Source organism: Aquarana catesbeiana, linkage group LG04 (genome assembly GCF_042186555.1).
Source record: "Aquarana catesbeiana isolate 2022-GZ linkage group LG04, ASM4218655v1, whole genome shotgun sequence".
In the NCBI taxonomy this organism is placed as follows: Eukaryota; Metazoa; Chordata; class Amphibia; order Anura; family Ranidae; genus Aquarana; species Aquarana catesbeiana.
The window spans coordinates 629325901-629338342 of record NC_133327.1 but is presented as its reverse complement, the minus strand read 5'-3'; the positions used below and the strand labels follow the sequence as shown (position 1 = coordinate 629338342).

The 12442-nt window shown below is 44.0% G+C and overlaps 1 protein-coding gene across 4 annotated transcripts in view; it reads right to left on the bottom strand.

Moving 5' to 3' along the window:
* The window catches only part of EPRS1 (glutamyl-prolyl-tRNA synthetase 1), a 151055-nt gene that overhangs the window by 38282 nt on the left and 100331 nt on the right, over positions 1–12442 (bottom strand). For all 4 annotated transcript variants that reach the window (XM_073628361.1, XM_073628363.1, XM_073628362.1 and 1 more), the window contains 4 exons: positions 11310–11382; positions 9358–9437; positions 9129–9230; positions 2766–2921 (listed from right to left, as the gene is read on the bottom strand). In XM_073628361.1, the coding sequence (XP_073484462.1) occupies positions 2766–2921; positions 9129–9230; positions 9358–9437; positions 11310–11382 (411 nt within the window). The remainder of the gene's footprint in view (positions 1–2765; positions 2922–9128; positions 9231–9357; positions 9438–11309; positions 11383–12442) is intronic.

Below are 12442 nucleotides of genomic sequence, written 5' to 3'. Positions count from 1 at the left end.
ACCATTCTTCCAGAAGCGCATTTGCGAGGTCAGGCACTGATGTTGGACGAGAAGGCCTGGCTCGCAGTCTCCGCTCTAAGTTTTCCCAAAGGTGTTCTATCAGGTTGAGCTTGGCAGGCCAGTCCAGTTCCTCCACCACAAAATCGATCATTCATGTCTTTATGGAACTTTCTTTGTGCACTGGTCCCAATCATTTGGTGGAAGGGGATTATGGTGTGGGGTTGTTTTTCAGGGGTTAGGCAAGACATTTTGGACAATTTCATGCTCCCAACTTTGTGGGAACAGTTTGGGGATGGCCCCTCCCTGTTCCAACATGACTGCGCACCAGTGCACAAAGCAAGGTCCACAAAGACATGGATGAGCGAGTTTAGGTTGGAGGAACTTGACTGGCCTGCACAGAGTCCTGACCTTGACCCGATAGAACACCTTTGGGATGAATTAGAACGGAGACTAGGAGCCAGGCCTTCTTTTCCAACATCAGTGCTGGACCTCACAAATGCGCTTCTGGAAGAATGGTCAAACATTCCCATAGACACACTCCTAAACCTTGTGGACAGCCTTCCCAGAAGAGTTAAAGCTGTTATAGTTACAAAAGGTGGGCCAACTCAATATTGAACCCTGCAGACTAAGACTGGGATGCCATTAAAGTTCATGTGCGTGTAAATGCAGATGTCCCAAAACTTTTGGCAATACAGTGTATAAGAGCTTCTACTACGGGAGCTAGACATTAAAAAAGTAGTTACACCACAAGTAGTACTAACACTTGGTCGTATGCCGATCCACGGCATCATTGGGGGGAAAAAAGAACATGTCTGTTTGTGTTGACGTTCAGCTTCACCCAGGACTGAAAACCCCAATTTATAGAGGTTCCTATAGGGGAAATACAGCACAGCACAGTACAGCAGCCACCACCCGCTTTCTTGGATTCTTACTTTGCAAAATATAACCGATATTTATGTCGCAGAGATATTTCTCCCATCAAACACTACGTTTTGAACAACAAAGCATCACTGGCAAAGATTAGCCTATGCTAGAATAGTGGACTGTCTAGAGTCACTCTCATGCCCTGTACACATGGTCGGATTTTCCAATGGAAAATGTCCGATCGGAGCGTGTTGTCGGAAAATTCGACCGTGTGTGGGCTCCATCGGACATTTTCCATCGGATTTTCTGACACAAAGTTTAAAAGCAGGATATAAAATTTTCCGACAACAAAATCCGTTGTCGGAAATTCCGATCGTGTGTACACAAATCCGACGGACAAAGTGCCACCCATGCTCAGAATAAATAAAGAGATGAAAGCTATTGGCCACTGCCCCGTTTATAGTCCTGACGTACGTGTTTTACGTCACCGCGTTTAGAACGATCGGTTTTTCCAACAACTTTGTGTGACCGTGTGTATGCAAGACAAGTTTGAGCCAACATCCGTCGGAAAAAAAACATGGATTTTGTTGTCGGAATGTCCGACCGTGTGTACGGGGGCATTACTCTAATTTTTAGGTGGGGGTCAATCGAGAGAAATATCCGTCTTCACTTTGCAGCTGTGAGCATTGTGAATCACGTTCACTATAGGTAGTTGTGAAGTTCTCTCTCACAACTCTGCATTTAAAGCGGTTGTATACCTTTATTTGTAACTTTTACCTACAGGTAAGCCTATAATAAGGCTTACCTGTAGGTAAAAAAAATATCTCCTAAACCTGTAAGGTTTAGGAGATATTCCCCTCGCAATGAGCCGCTGACTGCAGCGGCGCATGCGCACAGGGACTCTCAGCTGACAGCCCGGCAAACTCCGGAGCTTGCCGGGCAGAAGTCTCCCGCGCGCATGCGCGGGAGTGACGACATCGCGGCTCCGGCCACTCACAGCGCCGGAGCCGCGATACCCGGAAGACACGCCGAGGGGAGATGTCGGCTCCCTCGGCGTGGACCAGTGAGATGCCGGCGCCTCGTTCTAAGGTAAGTATCTCATAATGAGCTAGTATGCGGTGCATACTAGCTTATTATGCCTTTTCCCTTGCAGGTGTAAAAAAAAAAAAAAAAAAAATGACAGCGGGTATACAACCGCTTTAATATTATGCTTATAGACTTCTTACATACACTGTGTATGCTCAGTGTCCTTGTGAAGACAGCCTGGTAAGAAAGCCTATAAAGACTTGCAGTCACCAAGGCGCGTCATCTTTCTGCCTGCTCCAAATCCCTCAGGATCCAGCCTGCCTGCTCTGGCTCTTTCTATGCCCACTGTGTATGCTCTTGTGAAGGCAGCCTGATTACACATTGCAGTCTATGAGACTTCCAGTCACCAGGGCACTTCATCTTTATGCCTGGTGCAGACCCCCCAGGATCCCACCTGCCTGCTCTGCCCCTTTCTATGCTCAAATCGGGAGCAGAAAGGCTTGTGTAGCGGAGGTGACACCAACTGCTGCTAAAGCTCAACAACGCTCCCTCTGGTCCAGCTTCCAGCCTGCAACCAGTAGCCCCCTAATTGCTTCCCTGAAACCCTGCCTTGCTTAGTTCTAACCCTCTTATAATTATATTATACCCTACTGTGCTGATGCTTATTTATACATGCACTTGGTCCCCTGGAAGAGTCAGCAAGAATCTTTACGTTTTGGTGATACTAATTCTTTAACGAATAGATCCGAACTTATACAAGGCCTGTATATTTCCTCATTTCACATTTGTCCTACTGGGGTGGTCATCACAAACCAATGAAAAATAGGAACTCCTTACTATGTACATCCTTGGACCAATCACCTATTAGTCCTCACCTGTATGGCTCTGCCACTGGCTGATATAAATGCCTCAACAGTGGTTGTATAATCTCCTCCTGCAAACTTTTCCTTCTCTGTCTTTCTTCCTTTCACTACAGGAATAGCCAAGAGGTCCTCATAGACACGGGCGTAGAGATCCAGGATCTGCAAGACCTACAATCGAAAACCGAAAGTAATAAAATGTTAAGAGATGAACTCTAGGCAGATATAAAAGACACAAATTAATCCAGTTATGTGTTCAGTAACAAGCAGAGCTTTTTTTCAGGGGGAACTTGATGGAACTCAGTTCCACCACCTCTGGCTCAGACCCTTTGGTGTCTGCTCACCACAATCACTTGTAAACACAGAAGTCTGGTTTCTGTGTTTACAAGTGACAGCTCTCTGCACTCTGTATGAAATGCAATGCTAATATTTAATGCCCCTTTAAGACCCTTTACTGTTTGTGAAATATGACCATACCAACTATTTGATGTGATTTGGAGGGTGTGTGTGGGGGGAGGGGTTTTCGAGGGTCGTGGTTGAGTTCCAACACCTATTGTTTGAGAAAAAAAGCCCTGGTAACAAGTCAACTAATATAATTAAGTACTTTACATTTACGATTTCGCTAAGCAGCATTTTTCCAGCCCTCCCCCTTGACATGCAAAGGCAGTGGATTGGGGACATCCTGCAACTCCCCTGCAAACACGTGCCCTGTTCTGAATAGCGGTGCAGCATTTGAAATGTTAAATCAGACATCGTCTCTAGACCACCTGTCAAATGCCTCTGAAAAGCAATTCACTGCAGATCGCTTTTCAAAGGGGCAGCAGGTATAAATTTAAACTGGCCGTGCACTGCCAGTTTTTCTTTTTATTTATCCCGCTAGCTAAAAAAAAAAAATGTATCCCCATCCCGAAAAACAAGGTGTATGAAGGACCCCTCCTTGACATTGTACTCTGACAGTGGCACCTGCCAAAATTCTACCAGTCCCTGCTGAATCACACAAATTCCGATCACTGTATGGCCAATTTTACCCTTAAAGCAGAGTACCACCCAAAAGTGGAACTTCCCCTTTAAGCACTCCTTGCCCCCTTACATGCCACATTTGTCATGTAATTTTTTTTTGGGCGGGTACCTAGTTTTGACAGGTACCCAGCTTCACTTCCTGCTCTCATCGCCTCGACGACGCCTCCTCTCCCCCTCCCTCACTGCAATCTACTGGGATATGTCACAGGCCCGAAAAGACTGGCTGGCCACTAAGAGGGCGCAACACGTCTTGCGCATGCGCCGTACGCACCGTGACTCGCGCATGCGCCGCGTGAAGCCACAAGCTGTCACAGCCGGGTGCCCACACTTGCAATGCCGGCGCCGGGGAGAGGAGCAAGGCCGCGGGCGACCGCATCACTGGACTGTGGGACAGGTGAGTGTCTGTTTATTAAGAGTCAGCAGCTACACTTTTTGTAGCTGCTGACTTTTAATAAACCTAAACGAGTGGAACTATGCTTTAAAGTGATTGTAAACCCTCACATATACCCATTGAAGTGAATAGTTTCATGTGATGCACAGAGATGAAACAATCTCCCTACATAAGTTGTACTGGTCTGTCTGGAGCCATCTGTCCTCTACATCTATTCAAGGTGCTGAATTATAAAGCTTGGCTGAGAGTTCAGAAAAAAGGGGGTGGAGAGCTGAAGTTACACTCTGCAGAGCTGAGTGAGGAGAGATCAGAGCTGATTGGAGAGAAGGGACACCCCCCTTTACACAGCACACAGGGACAGAGCTGAGGCTATCACTCTGCTGGAGATCCTTCCCGTCACCATTTTTCTCTTGGTGTCAGGAAAACTTGTCAGAAGTGATTTATGCTGATAGAAGAGGAACAAGGCAGCAGACAAAAGTGACACTTAGCGCTCCTATTTGGGACAAGTACATACTATAAGGCCCCTTTCACACGGGACGGATCCGTGTTGATCCGCCCCGTGTTTATCCGCTGCTCAGCGGGGATCGCTCCGTTTTCCCCAGCTGAGCAGGCAGATGACAGGGCGGGACCCGCACACTGTGCAGGGACCGCCCTGTCAGATCTCCGCTCTCCCCTATGGGGGATCGGAGGAACACGGACCGTCTGTTCGTGTTCATCCGATCCGCTCTGCAGGCGGATAGAAAAATAGGATTTTCTTCCGTCCGCAGAATCGGACGAGAGCGGAGCCGGACAACATCGGGTGTTAGCGGATGTACATCCGCTGACACCCGCTATCCCATAGAGATGCATGTATGTCCGTATTTCATCCGAAAGCGGATGGATGAAATACGGACATACTGTCCGCATGTGTGAAAGGGGCCAAAAGGGATATGCTTTGTTCATATTTCATATTTGAGGTTTACAACTACTTTAAGCTTTCCCTTCACCAGAAAGACCAAAGATACTTGACAAGTTATGAGATTGTTGGGTCTCTAGACCACGCACTCTAGTTTTTCTAGGTCTGGGATGTTAGAATTCCAATGTTGCTGATCTATTTTGCCAACTCAAATCGATTTTGTTTTTTGTACCCAATGTAAGACCTGACTTTTTTATTACTGTTATGTAGTAATCAGACGAGACCATTGTTCGTTTATGTGTTTTGTATGGTCTTTTTGAAAATCAATAAATGTAAAAAAAAAAAAAAAAATCCCTTCACTTTGGAAATATTTTAACCACATCATCTTTAGGCCTTTCCTGGCACTTTTTGTTTACAAGTAAAAACCAGTATTTTGTGCTAGAAAATTACTTAGAAGCCCCAAACATTATATATATATATTTTTTTAGCAGAGACCCTAGAGAAAAAAAATAGGCGATTGTTGCAATTTTTTTATGTCACACAGTATTTGCGTAGCGATTTTTAAAATACCCTTTAATGAATTTTAATGCAAAAAAAACCATAGCATAGAACCCGATTTTATGGTAAGATATAAAATATGAGGTCACGCTGAGTAAATAGATACCTAACATGTCATGCTTTCAAACTGCGCACGCTCCTGGAATGGCGACAAACTACGAAACTTAAAAATCTCTGCTGAGAGGTGACGCTTTAAACATTTTTACAGGTTACCTGTTTAGAGTTACAGAGGAGGTCTAGTGCTAGAATTATTGTTCTCGCTCTAATGTTCACGGTGATACCTCACATGTGTGCTGTGAACACTGTTTACATATGCGTGTGCGACTTGCGTATGTGTTCGCTTCTGCGTGCAAAAAAACAGAGGGATAGGGTGCCCTTAAACATTTTTGGTTTTCCTTCTTAATTTTATTTTTTTGTTTTTAAAAACTGTCCCTTTGTTTTTTTAATCACTTTTATTCCTATTACAAGATATGTAAATATCCCTTATCAATGGGATGACAGGTCCTCTTTATGGCGAGATCTGGGGTCTATAAGAGCCTAAAGCTCTCCTCTACCCTTGAAAGCAAAATAGGCGTGATCTTTTGCCTTGGAAAATAAAAATATATATATTGTTTACTTCCGCCCTAGACCGAAAGTGACATGACGTCGCTCCAGTCCTCCTAGATCAGTGATGGCGAACATTTTTGAGCCCGAGTGCCAAAACTGCAACACAAAACCAACTTATTTTTTTCAAGGTGAAAAAAATGAAAAAGGTATACAGCGGCTTATTTAAGCCACGGGTTCACCATCGCGGTCTTGGATCATAAAGGTGATCAGAGACCGTCTGGTCTCTGTTTACCTCTATGGCCAGATGCTGGAAACATCAGACGGTTTTGGGTCGTCGCCGGCAAAAACAGTAAGCCTAAGAAATACCAGCGAGCGCACCCCCCCCCCCTCTCTGTTTCTGAAAGCGATCCAGGGGCCAATTAGCCGCTCGGATCGCTTTCATGAGAAAGAATCGCCGGCTGCAAAAACATTTTTTAAATACCGGGGTAATGGCCGATAGCTTTAGCCATAACCCCAGTAAACCACTTGCAAGCCAAAATGTGTGTATATACGTATTGCGGTTGGCAAGTGGTTAAAACCCTGGCATGTTTTACCAAACTTGTCCCACCTGACAACTGCTCCAAGTAGCCGCTAACCCTTAAATACCCAGCTTGCTGCAGACTGTCAGTAAAAATGCCTTCAGCTGACTAGGTATAATACATCTGAATCAAGGTCAATCTCATGGCCAGAATACAAACTGCATTGACGGCCCTGGTTGGCAGCTCACAGTCATGAAGACGCCTCTTGAGGGCACATTGGGGGAAATCCATGAGATACAGTAAAATCAGAAGCATCGAGACAAAATGCTGAGACACTATGACAAGCTTATTTCATCATAAAATATGGAAAGGGCGAGCCAACATGTTTCCATGGTTCTGACGGGCCCCCTTAATCAGGGCTAAAAGCTATATTCATGGCACACCTAACAAAATAGCAGCCATTAACTTCTTAATACTTCTAACAATGCAACCAACCAAAGAGAAGTCTGGCTCAGTGACTGAAATAACCTGCTTCTAGCTCTATCCTAGTGCAAGCATTTATTAAAGCAGCAAAAGATGCCAAAAGAGCGAGCTTGCTCCCTTAGCACAACAAACAGTGAGGTTATAAATTACTAAGTGGATTTATTAATGGAGTTTTCAACAAATCTGAGCAGTACAGGATGTCGGCTTGGCTTGTTTTATTACAGTCTTCGGTTACAAGCAAGCAAAGAAATAAGCCATCAGACTGTTTATTAGTAAAACAAAGTCACTCATGTAGCAACATTTTCTGTAAACTTCCAGCGTAAAAGGAGCCGGGGATATTTATATCCAAACTTACGTGGAAGAAAAAAATAAAATAAAAGCAAGAAAAGTTTGGAGGAGAAGAAAAAAAAAAAACTCCTTGTCTACTAGAGTTCAGGCAAATCTCTGCTTATATGACCCTACGGGAATGAGTTCTTCTGGGGTGAAATGAGGACACAAGACAGCTGGAAATAAAAGGAAGGACAGGTAAGGGTCGGTGCAGTGTGCTGAGGGTGCCATCTAGTGGTTAGCTAGAGGAACGCAACTACATTTTGAAAAAAATAATAAATACACATATTTTTGCAAGGAAAAAAATGTGTATTTATTATTTTTTTCACAGGACACTGCTGAGCATTGCACCCACAATCAGCGGATCGTGGGTGCAATATCAGGCTCCTGCAGACTCTTCCTGCAGCTCTATGCCTGTAGTTCTCTAGAAAGCAAAATTATTATAAAATCAACTTGAACTGGTTTAAAGTCTTTCTAAAATAAGGCCCCTTTCGCATGAGCGGTCCGATCTAATCAACCTGTCAATTTTTCAGGTGGCTTTCTTAGGACCCACAATTCTCTACGGAGAGGAGGATGCCAATTAACTTTTACACCTGCCTACCTCCAATCCGATCAAGAAAAAACAAATGGAAGGGGGTCTGTTCCTGCTCGTCTCAAATTGGAGGGCAGTGCCGTGTAAACTGACAGCTGGTCCATTTACATCAGTCTGTCCATAAAGCATAGTGGACTGTGTCTGCTCTGCATAAGCGGACAAGGGCCTGTCATCCGCCCGCTCAGCTCAGTAGGTGATTAGTGGACAGATCCTCTGCTAAGAAAATGGATTTGGCTCGTGTAAAAGGGGCCTTACTAACTGTGGTTAGATTTTGCTCATTTAGCCCCATGAGATATCACTTAATTCCGCCCTCCACACTAAACAGTACGGATGAGGGAATCTACCCTGCCAGCTGTTGTATTCAAGGAGCAGCTGTCTGAATACCAAAACATTACCTCTTATTTAGTGGCCACCAGTGTATAGGATGTAACACCTTCAGTTCTCCCACATAGAGGAGTTCAGCTCCCATGATTGAGACTAAGGATCTTCCATTCTATTACTAGAGTAGGACCCATTAATTCGGGGTACTTTGTCGCAGTAAGTGGGCTTAGCACTATATGACCATATAGTGTGAACAAACCCCGTCTTTTTTGAATATGTTCAGGTGTTTTTAACTAGCCTTGCAGGAAATGTCATTCTTGAATGTGTGCGCTGTAATAGGTTTTGAACTGTTTGTAGGTCTTATAGCAGCACCATCTTGAATTTACACGCATTGTAGGGTGTGCCCCCCAAAAGTTTTTGAATACCAAAACAGTGACTGCCTCCGATTGGCTGGAATCACTGTTTGGAAGCCAATTTTCCACCCAGCTTCAGCAAATTTTCAATCAAAGTTTGTCAACCTGGATAATGCCAACAGGGCTAGCTAAGGCCTGAATTTTAGCCAATTCAGCAAGAATCAGCAAAATTCAAACAGTGTGTGGCTAGCCTTAGTCTTCAAATAGATAACGGACTCCCTCTGGAGTCCCCCCGTGGATCTCCAGTCCTTGCTGTGAATGGCGACTTGACTTCCAGGTTAACAATTAAAGAAATTTTGCAGACTGTTACGTACCTCCTCTGCAGCTTCCTCATATGTAGCAAAGGCAGTGTGTCCCTCTTGCCACAGGAACTCGCGTGTGCGCAGGAATGGCTGGGGGTGCTTAAACTCCCATCTCTGTACAAGATAAAACCGTTTTGTTTAGTCGATGACTGACACATCTTACAGAACTACCCAAATGAAGTATGGATAATCTAACAAAAATGATCACATTTAAACTGAAGATGCTTTGATCTGCACTTACCACAACATTGCACCACTGGTTAAGTTTGATGGGGAGGTCTCTGTGAGACTGAACCCATTTTGCATAGGAGGGATACATAACTGTAAAAGAAAAAACACAAAAAAGTGTGTATATGTCATGCACAGTTGTTTATGGAATGTGTTGTGTTAAAGCTGAGTTCCAGGATTAAATAAATCCAAAAAATACACTTACAGTGAGGGAGTCTCAATAAAAATGGGAAAAGATTGTAATACTCACTTTACTCATTACTACCCCTCCCCTCCCCCCCCCCCCAGCCACTGGGGCATTTTCTCTTCTCTCCGACGCTCCAGGTTGTGGACAAGGAACTCGACCGTTTTCATGAAAAATGCAAGACTATTTGTTCTGCATTGTATTTGATGACATCAGATTGCAACCGCTGGCCCAAGCACCTTAAAGAGGAGGCTTTGGAGAACCAGCTGCACAGTGTGTCAGAGTGAGAAGTAAGATAATCATTGCATCTTATTCCTGTACCCCTAGACATAAGAGTATTATGCCCTTGTAATGTGGGGAGGCCCTGCTGCAGGGTTCTTTTTTTTCTCATGCCCATTGTTGCACTTTCAGGCTCCATTCACACTAGCGTGAATCCACAGGTGCACGATTTCCAGTGTGACTTTGAAGCGTGACTTTGATGTGACTTTCTTCCGACTTTACACTCTCTGGAACAAAGTTGCATGAAAAATGGCATCAAAGTAGTGCAGGCACCTTTTAAAGTTGCTGCGACTTTAAGTTGCACCAACTTGAATGGGTGCCATTAAAAAAAATGGGCTGTGACTTTTATGTCCAAGCGTGAATGGAGCCTCATTGTACTATTGTAGCTTTAAAAGGATAACAAGATTGGTTTTAAAACAAAGTGCATTCATCATTTTTGCCCATTTCCCTGACGTAATCTGACCCACCTTCCTTCTTTACAGATGCATACTGACCTCGATCTGATGGCTCTGGTTCCACAGTTTTACATCCATCAGTGTAAGCCTTCACACTCTTTAGTGCATTAGTGCCCCACTGGCTTCTATAGGGTTATGTCCCAAAGTTGAAGCATTTTCACAGACAGTCCCATAGCAGTCTATGGGGATACAGACGCAACCAGAACAGTGGTGACATATGGTGCTGGATGTACACAAACAACTGAATCGCAGCTGTCCGAACAAGGCAAATATGCACCTATAGGGGGGAAAGTTGGGTTAGGTCAGGGGAAGGGTCTCTAGGCCCTCTTTATTCCCACTTCTCACCCCCTGTGCCATCAGATACTGTAATGGGGCCGAATCTCCTAGTTTTTCATTGGAGCAAAATAATGACACTTAGTCCACCATTGAGGATAAGCTGAGGTGCAGAAGATCTCGATGCCTGATGTTACAAAACTCAGCCCTCGAGAAAACTTTATACACAATACTTGCTGCAAATATTAAAGAGGAAAGTCATGTGTGCGAAAATGAAAAGTCAACAGCTACAAAAACTGTAGCTGCTGACTTTTAATAAACAGACACTTAACTGTCCCATGATCCAGCGATGTCCTTGTCAGAGGCATTTTCTTTGTTGGACTTTAGCCCCCCCAGCACCGGCATGTTAATTGTGGGAAGCCAGCTGTGCCGCACTGTGATTTGTAAATGGTCCCGCAGTCTTCTGGGACCTGTGATGTGTCCTAGAAGGCGACGGGCAGGGAGGAGAGGGGGAGGGTGGAAGAGAACATCTGCTAGGCTATCCGAGCAGACGTGGGAGCCAGTACCTGCTCTCCCCCCCCCCCAAAAATACAATCCAAATGTGGCAGGGGGAGGGGAATGCAGCAAAACTTGGCCTTTTCAGTTAAGTTCCTCTTTTAAATGCATTATCCAGTTTAAAATGTATCCATAGTCAGTTCTCTTTTTTTGATCGTTTTAAACATACTTACTACCCAACTCTAGTAATTTGTTTAGCCCTTTCCAATAATAACTTACCAGTTTCACTTGTGGGTCGAACAGCTATGGGCTCAGCTAATTCAGTCTTCCCTGACCTGGTAACCCAAGCCACCTGCAGAAAAATGAAAGCAATTTGTAGTTAGCAGTAGAAAAAACCTAAATAAACATAAAAGCTGCCAGTTGCCCACAAATAAGTTAGCGCTCCAGGCAAATCGCTGAATTCTCAGATACATACAAGGGAGCTGTTCTGCCTGTCAAAAAATTGGTGTTTCTCTCCATCCAGTCTTGAGAATTACACAGTTCTGTGACACAGTACAGTCCTGTCTGGCAGGGTTGGAGACCTATTTTTTTCTGTTACAGTTTCCCTATCCTGTGACTGGACAGGGAAAAGAGAAGCAATGCTCCTTATTAGTATTTGAGCACTGCAGCACAACTAATTGTACTGCTTTCCCTTTCCTAGTTTGAGCTCTTCTGTACAGAGACTGCAGGAGACTGATACAAGTCAAATTCATGTACCTACGCTGCTGGAATTTAAAAAAATATATGTACTGATTTATTCACAAAAACAGAGCTACATTAATTCGTGTCTTTTTTTTTTTTTTTTTTATCTGTCAATCAGGTTACACCAACCAGGGTTTAAAACCATAAATCGACACCATCCGACAGGTTATGCTCCTTCTGCATTGTGCAGACTGCAATGTACTGATCTGTTCCCCAAACTAAAGATAAATCTCTTTAAAGCTTCCTGTGCTGGATTGACATGCATTGCACAATGCTTCATTTCATCTGAGGATCCACCAAGAATGACTTTATTGCTACAGGACTAAGCCTTGCTGCACTTTTTTTTCACAAACAATTAAGGATGCAGTTAACATTTTCAATTTGATTTTGTGTTGTGCCTGGAGTTCTAATTTAAAAGTAATTTTTAAGTTTCTTTTGGTTGATACTGCACATTCTTTATTCATGCATGTTCTTCCTGTTCCCGTGTGGGTTTCCTCCGGGTATTCCAGTTTCTTCCCACGGTCCAAAGATAGGTTAATTGGCTCCTGTCTAAATTGGCCCTAGTATAGTGCCTGGAAAAAGTATTCACACCCCTTGAAATTTTCCAATTTCCTCCAGAAGTCACCTAATTAGTAAATAAAGTCCACCTGTATGTAATTTAATCTCAGTAT